The sequence below is a fragment of the Salmo salar genome, chromosome ssa01 (genome assembly GCF_905237065.1).
Source record: "Salmo salar chromosome ssa01, Ssal_v3.1, whole genome shotgun sequence".
NCBI classification, from domain to species: Eukaryota; Metazoa; Chordata; class Actinopteri; order Salmoniformes; family Salmonidae; genus Salmo; species Salmo salar.
In genome coordinates this window covers 124,535,581-124,550,644 of record NC_059442.1, presented here as the reverse complement: position 1 = coordinate 124,550,644, position 15,064 = coordinate 124,535,581, and the positions used below count along the sequence as shown (strand labels likewise).

At 43.5% G+C, this 15,064-nt stretch overlaps 1 protein-coding gene across 2 annotated transcripts in view; it reads right to left on the bottom strand.

Annotated features, from left to right (window-relative positions):
* The window catches only part of LOC106561388 (inactive tyrosine-protein kinase PRAG1), a 38,778-nt gene that overhangs the window by 11,586 nt on the left and 12,128 nt on the right, over nt 1-15,064 (bottom strand). For both annotated transcript variants that reach the window (XM_014125317.2, XM_014125307.2), the window contains one exon: nt 5,246-5,412. In XM_014125317.2, the coding sequence (XP_013980792.2) occupies nt 5,246-5,412 (167 nt within the window). The remainder of the gene's footprint in view (nt 1-5,245; nt 5,413-15,064) is intronic.

Here is a 15,064-nt window from a genome sequence, read left to right as displayed (position 1 = left end):
ACACTGTATAACAAAATGAAGGGAGAAGTTGAAACATTGAATGTCGCATTGAATGACTGGACCAAACTCCATTGTTTTGGACACAGGCTGCACCTTGCAATCGGTAACCTATGTGTTAATTGTTTTTGTTAAGGCACTTTGTCTTATCATTTCAATTATAATAACGATTGAGTCTACTTATACATAATTACACAATCATAAGCTTCCTATTCCATCTGTAGCCTATGGGTACCTGAATAAACACTTAACTTACGTTAATTAAGAGCTCATAAAGGTAAAATAGAAATAAGGAACTCATTATGTTATTCATTAATTAATAAGTGCTGTGCTTATAGCACACTATTTTGATAATAAAAATGTGTTTTAATACAGTTGAAGTCGGAGGTTTACATACACCTTAGCCAAATACATTTAAACTCAGTTTTTCACAATTCCTGACATTTAATCCTAGTAAAAATTCCCTGTCTTAGGTCAGTTAGGATCACACTTTATTTTAAGAATGTGAAATGTCAGAATAATAGTAGAGAGAATGATTTCAGCTTTTATTTCTTTCATCACATTCCCAGTGGGTCAGAAGTTTACATACACTCAATTAGTATTTGGTAGCATTTCCTTAAACAATTTAAACTTGGGTCAAACGTTTCGGGTAGCCTTCCACAAGCTTCCCACAATAAGTTGGGTGATTTTTGTCCCATTCCTCCTGACAGAGCTGGTGTAACTGAGTCAGGTTTGTAAGGGCTCCTTGCTCGCACACACTTTTTCAGTTCTGCCCACACATTTTCTATGGATTGAGGTCAGGGCTTTGTGATGGCCACTCCAATAACTTTGTTGTCCTCAAGCCATTTTGCCACAACTTTGGAAGAATGCTTGGGGTCATTGTCCATTTGGAAGACACATTTGCGACCAAGCTTTAACCTCTTGGGGCTAGGTGGGACGCTAGCGTGCCACCCGTGGTGCACTCCATCAACAGCAGGTGCATTTCAAGAGCGGCAAATTTGAATCCAAATAAATGTCAAAATTCAAGTTTTACGATTTCAAAAAGGTTTTACGGCGAAAGCATACATTTAGAGTATGTTAGGACAGTACATTTACAAGAGTTGTGTGTAATGTTTTGTCAAGTCAAAGACAGGGTCACCAAAACCATAAAACCAGCTAAAATGATGCACTAACCTTTTACAATCTCCATCAGATGACACTCCTAGGACATTATGTTAGACAATGCATGCATTTTTAGTTCTATCAAGTTCATATTTATATCCAAAAACAGCGTTTTACTATGGCATTGATGTTGAGGAAATCGTTTCCCTCCAATAACCGGCAGTCAAGTCAGCGTCACAAATTAAATAATTAAAATTAGAAAACATTGGTAAAATATTATATTGTCATTTAAAGAATTATAGATTTACATCTCTTGAACTCAATCAACTTGCCAGATTTAAAAATAACCTTACTGGGAAATCACACTTTGCAATAATCTGAGCACTGCGCCCAGAAAAATATGCGTTGCGATACAGACTAGACGTCATGTTGGGGAGATCTAAAATCGAAAATACTATGTAAATAATCCATTACCTTTGATTCTCTTCATCAGATGTCACTTCCAGGTATCACAGGTCCATAACGAATGTAGTTTTGTTCAAAAAAGCTCATCATTTATGTCCAAAAATCTCCGTCTCGTTAGCACATGATGTAAGCCAGCCGGACTTCTCGTCATGAACGAGGGGAAAAAATATATTTCCGTTCGTTCAAACATGTCAAACGTTGTATAGCATAAATCATTAGGGCCTTTTTTAACCAGAACATGAATAATATTCAAGGTGGACGAATGCATACTCTTTTATAACGTATTGGAACGAGGGTACCCAACATGAACACGCGCGCCAGGTGTCTAATGGGACATCATCGTTCCATGGCTCTTGTTCGGTCAGATCTCCCTCCAGAAGACTCAAAACACTTTGTAAAGGCTGGTGACATCTAGTGGAAGCAATAGGAAGTGCCAAAATATTCCTAAGCCCCTGTGTTTTTCAATGGGATAGGTTTAAAGTCAATACAACACATCAGGTATCCACTTCCTGTCAGAAAATGTCTCAGGGTTTTGCCTGCCAAATGAGTTCTGTTATACTCACAGACACCATTCAAACAGTTTTGGAAACTTTAGAGTGTTTTCTATCCATATATAATAAGTATATGCATATTCTAGTTACTGGGTAGGATTAGTAACCAGATTAAATCGGGTACATTTTTTTTATCCAGACGTGCAAATGCTGCCCCCTAGACCCAACAGGTTAACTTCCTGACTGATGTCTTGAGATTTTGCTTCAATATATCCACATAATATTCCTACCTCATGATGCCATCTATTTTGTGAAGTGCACCGGTCCCTCCTGCAGCAAAGCACCCCCACAACATGATGCTGCCACCCCCGTGCTTCCCGGTTGGGATGGTGTTCTTCGGCTTGCAAGCGTCCCCCGTTTTCCTCCAAACATAACGATGGTCATTATGGCCAAACAGTTCTATTTTTGTTTCATCAGACCAGAGGACATTTCTCCAAAAAGTACAATCTTTGTCCCCATGTGCAGTTGCAAACCGTAGTCTGGATTTTTTATGGCAGTTTGGAGCAGTGGCTTCTTCCTTGCTGAGCGGCCTTTCAGGTTATGTCGATATAGGACTCGTTTTACTGTGGATATAGATACTTTTGTACCTGTTTCCTCCAGCATCTTCACAAGGTCCTTTGCTGTTGTTCTGGGATTGATTTGCACTTTCGCACCAAAGTACGTTCATCTCTAGGAGACAGAACGCGTCTCCTTCCCAAGCGGTATGACGGCTGCGTGGTCCCATGGTGTTTATACTTGCATACTATTGTTTGTACAGATGAACGTGGTACCTTCAGGCGTTTGGAAATTGCTCCCAAGGATTAACCAGACTTGTGTAGGTCTACAATTCTTTTTCTGAGATTTTCCCATGTCAAGCAAAGAGGCATTGAGTTTGAAGGTAGGCCTTGAAATACAGTGGATTTAAAAAGTCTACACACCCCTGTTAAAATGCCAGGTTTTTGTGATGTAAAATAATGAGACAAAGATAAATCATGTCAGAACTTATTCCACCTTTAATGTGACCTATAACGAGAACAATTCAATTGAAAAACAAACTGAAATCTTTGAGGGGGAAAAATAAAAAACTCACAATAACCTGGTTGCATAAGTGTGCACACCCTTAAACTAATACTTTGTTGAAGCACCTTTTGATTTTATTACAGCACTCAGTCTTTTTGGGTAGGAGTCTATTAGCATGGCACATCTTGATGTGGCAATATTTGCCCACTCTTCTTTGCAAAAGTGCTCCAAATTTGTCAGATTGCGAGGACATCTCCTGTGCACAGTCCTCTTCAGATCACCCCAGAGATGTTCAATTGGATTCAGGTCTGGGCTCTGGCTGGGCCATTCTAAAACGTTAATCTTCTTCTGGTGAAGCCATGCTTTCGTGGATTTGGATGTGTGCTTTGGGTCGTTGTCGTGCTGAAAGGTGAACTTCCTCTTTATCTTCAGCTTTCTATGGACGCCTGAAGGTTTTGTGCCAAAATTGCCTGGTATTTGGAACTGTTTAGAATTCCCTCCACCCTGACTAAGGCCCCGGTTCCAGCTGAAGAAAAACAGCCCCAAAGCATGATGCTGCCACCACCATGCTTCACTGTGGGTATGGTGTTCTTTGGGTGATGTGCAGTGTTGTTTTTGCGCCAAACATAACTTTTGGAATTATGGCCAAAAGGTTCAACCTTGGTTTCATCAGACCATAACACATTTTCCCACATGCTTTTGGGGGACTTGATGTTTGTTTTTGCAAACTTCAGCCGGGCTTGGATGTTTTTCATTGTAAGAAAAGGCTTCCGTCTTGCCACCCTACCCCATAGCCCATTCATATGAAGAATACGGGAGATTGTTGTCACATGTAGCACACAGCCAGTACTTGCCAGAAATTCCTGCAGTTCCTTTAATGTTGCTGTAGGCCTCTTGGAAGCCTCCCTGACCAGTTTTGTTCTCGTCTTTTCATACATTTTGGAGGGACGTCCAGTTATTGGTAATGTCTCTGTGGTGCTATATTTTCTCCACTTGATGATGACTGTCTTCACTGTGTTCCATGGTTTATGTAATGCTTTGGAAATTATTTTGTACCCTTCTCCTGACTGATATCATTCAACAATGAGATCCCTCTGATGCTTTGGAAGCTCTCTGCGGACCATGGCTTTTGCTCTGAGATGCAACTAAGAAAATGTCAGGAAAATCCTACTAGAACAGCTGAACTTTATTTGTGATTAATCAGAGTCACTTTAAATGATGGCAGGTGTGTAATGACTTATATTTAACATGAGTTTGAATGTGATTGGTTAATTCTGAACACAGCCACATCCCCAGTTATAAGAGGGTGTGCACACTAATGCAACCAGGTTATTGTAAGGTTTCTATTTTTCATTTTTCCCCCTCGAAGATTTCAGTTTGTTTTTCAATTGAATTGTTCACATTATAGGTCACATTAACAGTAGAAAAAGTTCTGACATGATTTATCTTTGTCTCGTTCTTTTACATCACAAAAACCTGGCATTTTAACAGGGGTGTGTAGACTTTTTATATCCACTGTACATCCACACATACACCTCCAGTTGACTCAAATGATGTCAATTAGCCTATCAGAAGCTTCTAAAGCCATGACATCATTTTCTGGAATTTTCCAAGCTGTTTAAAGGCACAGTCAACTTAGTGTATGTAAACTTTTGACCCACTGGAATTGTGATACAGTGAATTATATGTGAAATAATCTGTCTGTACACAATTGTTGGAAAAATGACTTGTGTCATGCACAAAGTAGATGTCCTAACCGACTTGCCAAAACTATAGTTTGTTAACAAGAAATTTGTGGAGTGGTTGAAAAACGAGTTTTAATGACTCCAACCTAAGTGTATGTAAACCTCCGACTTCTACTGTATGTAGGTGTAATAATCCTATCTATTATCATATGTAGCCTACAACAATGTTGGAAAATATTTGTTTCATTTGTTTTTATATTTAGTTACCACAGTTTGTATGTTTTAAAATCGCAATTCATAATCGCCATTGCAATATCTGGCCCAAAAAAAACACAATTCGATATTTTGTCCAAATCGCACAGCCTTGCGTGTAGCGCTCTTATTTTTTTTCTTCTGCTCTCGTATCTCGTCCCTAGTTTTTGTGTCCCGGCGGGTGGCTGTACTCACCAGAATCAGAGAGGGCTCTGTTGGAACCTCCAGGCAGGCTGTCAATAGAGGCTGTAGGCAGGCTGCTGCTCCCCAGGCCACAGAGACTGTAGGACAGGCTCTCTACGGAGCCCTGCTGGCTACACCGGTCCAGCTCCACACTGCTCTGACTCATCTTACCAGACACCCTGCAGAGAGAGGAACATAGAGACTGACTGACTGTGTGTGTGTGTATGTGTGTGGGGGGGTTGTTTAGTGCCTTATCTCTATAACCAGGAAGTTAAATTAAAAATTACAAAACAGCTTCCCACCATTAAAAACAAATGAACACTCACTGTTATCATGTCTGATGCTTGCACTGCTTGAAAACAATTAACAAAATGTCTCTATTGCACCTCTCAACAATTACAGACGGTGTTCTCTATTCTTCCAACCAGTTAAAAAGAACACAGAATCTTAGTACTCCTGTCTAATTTCAGGAAACTGGTCGAGCGTGTGTTGTTTGTGTGTGTTGTGTTGTATGCTGCTTCCCTGTCAGTTTTGCTTCAGGGAAGGAGACGGTTGTTTACAATCTACTTTTGTCTCTGTGAGCCAAATATCAAGTTTCCCTTTCATCTTATCTAGATATCTCAACCTGTCTGGATGTGAATAAGACAGTAAGGCCACTCCATTTGGTAACTTGCCTCAACTCTTCACAACAACACATAAAACATCAGATAGATTATTCTCACTTTCCTGGCTGACTGAGTGTTTGTTTTTGCTGTGTCTCTTTAGATAAAGAATTTTCTAGCACACAATACTTACAACCAAAACAATGCCAATTCGTGAAAAAGAGACAATACAGACACTGTAGTTTGCCGAATTGACCGTTTAAGTGCTAGGGGACAATAATGCTGTTTTTGAAAATGTTTGCCACTTTCCACCTTCTAGCCCCATTTAATAATTTACCTGTTCTCCAAATCAACCGACAAAAGCTCTACTCTAAAACGATAGATAGAAAATCAATTTTTGGTTTCCCTTGCCATGATTGTGCCTATCTGATTATATCGGAATGAAAAAGAGCTCCATCCTCCTGGGGTAGTTTTTCTGATCATGGGTCGCAATTAGACTGAGTGACAAGCCGGCCACTGCTATTCAGTTACTTCGTTATAGCTGGTTAATGGGATAACAGCGCATAGGACCGGTTCCTTCATCTCAGCTCAGATTGACTGGCTCTATTGCTCTATCCACCGGGCCTTTTAACTACAATCACCTCGTAAATGACCACAACAAAAAGTGTGTGTGTGTGTGTGTGTGTGAGAACCCTTCTCATGATTGAGCAGAGCAGGACCCAGTATCATTTTTCTGTCATAAATATTGCCGTGTTGAAGGGAGGACCAATACGCAGCGGGAATGTGGATACTCATCTTTTAAAAAAAACATGAGCAAAGCATCCACAGGAAAAAACAATAAACAATACTCACGACAAGAACAGTGTGGCAGGCTAAACAAAAGCAGTGCTCACAAACAACTACCCACAACCACAAAGAAAAACATACACCTGTTTACAGGACTCCCAATCAGAGGCAACTAGAAACACCTGCCTCCAATTGAGAGTCCAGCACCCAACCTACACATAGAAAACCTACCTAGAACCTACACACAACACAAACCCTCTGCCACGTCCTGACCAAAACTAATACAATTACTCCCTCTGCTGGTCAGGACGTGACATTTTCACACCAAAGGTTTACAGTGGCTTGCGAAAGTATTCACCCCTCTTGGCATTTTTCCTATTTTGTTGCCTTACAACCTGGAATTCAAATATATTTTTTGGGGGGGGTTTGTATCATTTGATTTACACAACAGGCCTACCACTTTGAAGATGCAAAATATTTTTTATTGTGAAACAAACAAGAAATAAGACAAAAAACGGAAAACTTGAGCGTGCATAACTATTCACCCCCCCAAAGTCAATACTTTGTAGAGACACCTTTTGCAGCAATTACAGCTGCAAGTCTCTTGGGGCATGTCTCTATAAGCTTGGCACATCTAGCCACTTGGATTTTTGCCCATTCTTCAAGGCAAAACTGCTCCAGCTCCTTCAAGTTGGATGGGTTCCGCTGGTGTACAGCAATCTATAAGTCTTACCATAGATTCTCAATTGGATTGAGGTCTGGGCTTTAGATGTTTCCCCTTAAATCACTTGAGTGTTGCTTTTGCAGTATGCTTAGGGTCATTGTCCTGCTGGAAGGTGAACCTCCGTCCCAGTCTCAAATCTCTGGAAGACTGAAACAGGTTTCCCCTCAAGTGTTTCCCTGTATTTAGCTCCATCCATCATTCCTTCAATTCTGACCAGTTTCCCAGTCCCTGCCAATGAAAAACATCCCACTGTGGGGATGGGGTTCTCGGGGTGATGAAAGGTGTTGAGTTTGCGCCAGACATAGGGTTTTTCTTGATGGCCAAAAAGCTCAATTTTAGTCTCATCCCACCAGAGTACCTTCTTCCATAGGTTTGGGGAGTCTCCCACATGCCTTTTGGCGAACACCAAACATGTTTGCTTATTTTTTTCTTTAAGCAATGGCTGTTTTCTGGCCACTCTTCCGTAAAGCCCAGCTCTGTGGAGTGTACGGCTTAAAGTGGTCCTATGGACAGATACTCAAATCTCCGCTGTGGAGCTTTGCAGCTCCTTCAGGGTTATCTTTGGTCTCTTTGTTGCCTCTCTGATTAATGCCCTCCTTGCCTGGTCCGTGAGTTTTGGTGGTGGGCCCTCTCTTGGCATGTTTGTTGTGATGCCATATTCTTAACATTTTTTTATAATGGATTTAATGGTGCTCCGTGGGATGTTCAAAGTTTCTGATATTCTTTTATAACCCAACCCTGATCTGTACTTCTCCACAACATTGTCCCTGACCTGTTTGGAGAGCTCCTTGGTCTTCATGGTGCTGCTTGCTTGGTGGTGCCCCTTGCTTAGTGGTGTTGCAGACTCTGGGGTCTTTCACAACAGGTGTATGTATACTGAGATCATGTGACACTTAGATTGCTGTAACGCCCTGGCCATAGAGAGGGGTTTTTGTTCTTTATTTTGGTTAGGCCAGGGTGTTACATTGGGTGGGCGTTCTATGTTCATTTTTCTATGTTTTTGTTTTTCTTTGTTTTGGGCCGTGTGTGGCTCCCAATCAGGCACAGCTGTAGTTCGTTGTTGCTGATTGGGAGTCACACATAAGTAGCCTGGTTTTCCTTTGGGTTTTTGTGGGTGATTGTATTCTGTTAGTGTGTTTTCCTGACAGGCCTGTTTCTGGTCGTTTTTGTTTCGTTTTTGTAAAGTGTTCTCTTTTTGAATTAAAATTCTAATGATGAACACATCCTCCGCTGCACCTTGGTCTAATTCTGACGACGGCCGTTACAGAATCACCCACCAAAGACAGACCAAGCAGCGGAGGAAGGAGCAGCACAATGAGGGGATGAAGCAGCGTGCTCGGGAGGTCATGGCATCCTGGTCGCTGGAGGTGTTGGAGTCAAGGATTGACTGGACATGGGATCAATTATTTGACCACTGCAACAACCTGCCGAGGGAGAGCGACGGACATGGGAGGCAGCCCCCAAATTTTTTTTGGGGGGGGCACACGGGGAGATTGGCGGAGTCAGGCGGTAGACCTGAGCCAACTCCCCGTGCTTACTGGAGGCAGCACAGTACTGGTCAGGCACCGTGTTATGCGGTTAAGCGCACGGTGTCTCCAGTGCGCGTTCATAGCCCGGTGCGCTATAGGCCAGCCCCCCGCAAGTGCCATGCGAGTGCAGGCATCGAGCCAGGACGGATTGTGCCGGCTCAGCGCGTCTGGTCTCCAGTGCGCCTTTTCAGTCCAGGTTATCCTGCACCGGCTCTGCGCACTGTGTCTCCAGGGCGCTGGGAGGGTCCAGTTTGCCCAATGCCTGCGCTCCGCCCGTGCATGGCCAAAGTGGGCATTCAGCCTGGAGTGTGGGTAAAGAGCCTACGTACCAGAACTCCAGTGCTCCCCCACAGCCCGTTTTATCCTGTGCCTCCTCCTCGGACCAGGCCTCCAGTGGGTCTCCCCATCCTGGTCAGTCCTGTGCCTTCTCCACGGACCAGGCCTCCAGTGGGTCTCCCCATCCTGGTCAGTCCTGTGCCTCCTCCACGGACCAGGCCTCTAGTGGGTCTCCCCAGCCTGGTGAGTCCAGTGCCTGCGCCCAGAGCCAGGCCTCCTTCATGCCTCGCCAGCCTGGTGAGTCCTGGGCCAGAGCCGCCCGCCAGTCCGGAGCCGCCAGAGCCGCCCGCCTGTCCGGAGCCGCCAGAGCCACCCGCCTGTCCGGAGCCGCCCGCCAGCCCGGTGAGTCCTGTGCCTGCGCCCAGGGCCAGGCCTCCTTCATGTCTCCCCAGCTCGGTGAGTCCTGTGCCTGCGCCCAGGGCCAGGCCTCCTTCATGTCTCCCCAGCCTGGTGAATCCTGGGTCAGTGCCGCCGGAGCCGCACGCCAGCCCGGAGCCGCCGGAGCTGCCAGGGTCACCCGCCAACCGGGCGCAGCCAGGGTCGCCCGCCAGCCGGGCGCAACCAGAATCGTCCGCCAGCCGGGCACAGTCAGGGTCGCCCACCAGTCCTCCGGCGCGGCCAGGGCCGCCACCTAAGTGGGCGACGCCGAGGGTGGAGCGGAGGCCACATCCCGCACCTGAGCCGCCGCCGTAAGAAGGCCCACCCGGACCCTCCCCTTCAGAGTCAGGTTTTGCAGCCGGAATCCGCACCTTTGGGGGGGGGGTACTGTTACGCCCTGGCCATAGAGAGGGGTTTTTGTTCTTTATTTTGGTTAGGCCAGGGTGTTACATTGGGTGGGCGTTCTATGTTCATTTTTCTATGTTTTTGTATTTCTTTGTTTTGGGCCGTGTGTGGCTCCCAATCAGGCACTGCTGTTGTTCGTTGTTGCTGATTGGGAGTCACACATAAGTAGCCTGGTTTTCCTTTGGGTTTTTGTGGGTGATTGTATTCTGTTAGTGTGTTTTCCTGACAGGACTGTTTCTGGTCGTTTTTGTTTCGTTTTTGTAAAGTGTTCTCTTTTTGAATTAAAATTCTAATGATGAACACATCCTCCTCTGCACCTTGGTCTAATTCTGACGACGGCCATTACAATTGCACACAGGTGGACTTTATTTATCTAATTATGTGACTTCTGAAGGTAATTGGTTGCACCAGATCTTATTTAGGGGCTTCATAGAAAAGGGGGTGAATACATGTGCACGCACCACTTTTCCATTTGAAAAAAATGTAAACAAGTAATTATTTTTATTTCACTTCACCAATTTGGGCAATTTTTTATCAATTTAAATTACAGGTTGTGATGCAACGAAATAGGAAAAACACCAAGGAGGATGAATACTTTTGCAAGGCACTGTATGATGATGAAAGACGGTGGAAATGTTGAGGTGGAGGTAAAAAGTAAAGGACAGAGTGTGGTGTGTGAGAGAGAGTGTGGTGGGGGGGAGAGGGAAGAGTGAGTGAGTGAGAGGTTGAGGTACTCTCTCTAAGTTTCAAACTCTGAGATCATTTGTATCCTAAATATCAGATTTCCCTCATCAGATTTCCCCCCCAGCTACCATAGGAATGGAATAGTTTTAATTAGTGTCCTGAGTAAATGTAAAGACAACCTCCTCGGTGACAGTCAAGGATACATTACAGGGACGGACCTTGAGTGAGATTGAGCCTTTAAGAGAAGACATGCATGGACAGCCTCCCATCATTAGGGTCTCATGACACAGTGCCAATGTCTTATAACTGCACAGGTTATTTGTTCTGAATCGTAGGGACACTTAGGATGGGATCCAAACAAACACAGGTAAATGTCCTGTGCACTGCGATAAACTTTCAAAGGCAATTTCCCAGACATTTCCAGTTATCACATTCCCGGTAACACTGCTATTGTAGGCTCTACCGTAAATCACCTCACCTTCAAAAGTCAATTGCAGTGTACAGGTAATCCATCTGTGTTTGTCTGGATCTCAGTACTTATAACTAATATGTAGAAAGTAAACAACAGTGCTAAGAAGCCTTGTGGATCTGTTGACACTCATGATATCATTACATGCGTGTGGTATTTTTAAAGAAGCATCAGGGTGGAGGGGAGGGCGAGATATATGGGGTTGAGGAGCGGGTGAGTTATAAGCGGTTAAGTTATAAGGGGACTACAGATGGCAGTGTTGAAAGACGAGCCTCACTTGCCTGTGGGTGATGTTGTGGTAGATTATGTTCTACAGTACTGAGTCTCTCTCTCTCTCTCTTCTCTTTCTCCATTTCTCTCAGTCACACAGCCCTCCTTTGAGTTACAAAAGAGAATAGCTACCTAGTAGCGAGGTAACTTTAAAGTAGGCCGCAGCCTCCATCACTTCCCCTGCCTGAACTGTGTGATCTGTGACTACGTTGTCAGATGATGGTTGGATAAAAAGGTTACCAAAACAATAATAATCTCTGAAACCTTGTTTATAATGGCATGGCTTCCATTAGCTCTTCAGGCATATGTCTTTCTGATAAATCACCAGTGTCTAAGGGGTTGAGTAATAGTGTACATTTACGCCTACCTGGTGGCCAACCTGCCTATACTGTGCCCCTCCCCTCTCTCTCTGTCCCTCGCTAGCTGGCAATGAAAGATGTGTGTTTGTATTCTTGGAAGTACGGCAACTAATCAGTCTCCTAAGTAATCTTGACACTCAAAAATGGGAGTTGACACCGGGCATCGACGTCCATTATTTTGAAGTCGGCTCTCCACCACTACATCATCGTCGTTAATAGTTGGGAAAATGGCAGAGGAAGGCAAGCGAGAGCAGCGAAGTCCTGTATGACAATACTTTGAGAAGTTAAATGAGAAGGAAATGCAAACTTTCCAAGGTGGAATTGAGGTGCTGTAATGGTAGTACAGGTGCAATGCTTAATTAAAGCTCAGACCTTTTTTTTGTTTTTAATTTTTGCCTAAAATGACATACATCTAACTGCCTGTAGCTCAGGATCTGAAGCAAGGATATGCATATTCTTGATACTATTTGAAAGGAAACATTTTGAAATTTGCGGAAATGTGATACTAATGTATGATAATATAACACATTCGATCTGGTAAAAGATAATACAAAGAAAAAAAAACGTTTTTTATTTGTATTTGTTTTCATCACCTTTGAAATGCAAGACAAAGGCTAATATATGACTTAGGAATCTAGGCGCAATTTCAATTTTGGCCGTTAGATGGCAGCAGTGTATGTACAAAGCTTTAGACTGAGCCAATGAACCATTGCATTTCTGTTCAATATGTTGTATCAAGACTGCCCAAATGTTTAACCATCTGAAAGGTACGCACCGTGAAACCCAAACTTTTTGCCATTTAAACGTTAAGACATTTTTTTCATTTATCATATCCCTAACTTGAAACTCTAAAACTAGATAGAAAGTATGTATAAATAATAATAGACATATATATTTCAAATAACTGCCCTTTTCCTTGCCCGCAAATTGATTTTGAGGAACAAATCGGTGAAACAAAATCTCTGCGGCCCTTTGTTGAATTTTGAAATCCAGATGTGGCCCTCATGACAAAAAGTTTGCCCACCCCTGATCTAAACTATTATATACTACATCTATACTATTACTATACAGTAACATATCTAAAAATGATTTCTGTTCCAGCCTGGTCATGATGAATATTTCCATTGAAAAATGGAACAAGACAATTCACACAATTGCGTCTCTAAAATTGGAAGTGGAATAGGGAATCGAGGAGGACAGCTCTGGTTGAAATAGATTACTGAGAACACGATTTCTCTTTACAGAGTCAGAGGGTGACCTTGGCAAGTAGCCTATTTAGCGATCGATACAGAGTGTTAGAGGATGATATGAGGACCATTGATGAGAGTCATGTGCTGCTATGAATAGCAATAGAGAAGCCCACTCTTATGATAATTCATCATAACATTATTATAGAGTACATTATATGTACATATAGGGTCCCTGAATGCATTCATGCGGGTCTTTCTCAGAAAATACAATCCAGATCTATAACTGCCTCATTGCTGTTGGTCAATATAGAGAAAACGGAGTGAATGTTATGATATGAAGTCAAGTAACAGCATCATCATTCTGTATGCTACCCTATCACCATGGCTGGTCGTGAAAATAGCATTCCTGTAGCCTTCTTTCAGCAGCAGCACCGCAGCATCCGCAAGCTAGCCTGTTAATTAAACATGGTGTTAGGCTAGCGAGGTTATAAGTACAACATTAACACAGCCTGATGAGGACTACCTGCTGTGAAGAGGCCACGCACATACACCGCACGCACACAACCTGCTGTGATGAGTCATGGACCCCAGGAAGAGTAGCTGTAGCTGCTGTGATTGTAACTGGGAATGGGGATCCAAATAAACGAATAAAACACATAGGCAACACAACAGTCTGTATCAGTTCCAAGAAGAAATTATCCCATCTATAATACAGGACAGCAGCCAGTGACACACTGTGACACATACTTATAGCACTATAGACATAGAATGACTAGATTCTGTTTCAATGGCTGAACCGTTCATTTCCTTTTTAAGCATTTAGCAGACACTTCCTATCTAGAGCGACTCACTTGAAGTAAGTGTGGAAGAGTTCACACAACTCCAGGACCATTCAGTGATTCCCCCAGTAACGTTGGTGTGTTGTAATGCTGTTGCAATGCTGATTTTCTTGCCTTGCAAATGCAGGTGAGTTATTATTTTGAGCAGAATAGTGACCATTGTTTCAGCAACAAGGTCATTTGAAAAGCAGGCCAGTCATAAACCACTGCCTTGCTGCCAGGGATATTAATGTACAGGCACAGGGCCCTCCCTCCCTCCCTCTTTGGGAAGTATATTAATGTACAGGCACAGGCCTTTCCTCCCTCCCTTTCTCTCTCCCTTCTTCCCTCTCTCCTCTCTCTATGGGCAGCAGTCACTGTACCCATAACACGTGCAGAGCAGAACTACAAGCAGCAGCAGCAGCAATGGGACGTGTGGTGTGGTGCAGCAACGCTTGGTTTCACAGTGCTCCGTCTGCCACCGCTGAGAGCTACGCCTTAGAGAGCTTTATGTTTTATGAGTCCTCAAGGTCTCTGTCAGTCATGCTCCCAGGATGGATATAACCCATTTAACGTTCAGATATATCCTACATCCGTCTGTTTGCCAACCGTCTTTTATGGAAGATGCGTTTCACCCCATCACCTCCTATCCAGATGACTGGGGCTGCATGCCAAATGGCACCGTATTCCCTTCATAGTGCACTCATTTTGACGAGAGCCCTAGTCTCTGGTCATAAGTAGTGCATTATAAAGGGAATAGGGTGCCATTTAGGACGCAGCCTGTAACCTCCATCCACATCCCAACCCTGGAGAAATAAACCTGGAAGGCATGACATGGGGAGGTTTATGTAATCAGATAGGAGATGCCAGTATCTATCTGGGCAGCAGGCAATGGTTTCACACACAGGGCTGGTTTCAGCTCTCAGCTCTGACAAGCAGTGCCAACCTATGGGGGACACCTGACAAGAGATCGCCTCTGATCTCTAACGATCTCGATCCCACTGCAATGTTATTGTTTCAGTCCATAAGTTGTATGGTTTTGGTCTGATGAAAAATAACCTTAATTTGCAGTACTTCCAAAAACACAACACAGAATCAGAATTTTACCAAGATTAGAACCATCTTATTCAACATAGGGCAACAAAGAAAGTTCACTAGATCATATCTACAAGACCCTATTGTTTTTGTTCAACAGAGTTTGGCTAAAGGTATGTTTCAGAAAAGTCTCATACAGTACCTCAGACTGAAGGATCAGCAAAGGTCCAGGTAGGATGGCCATCA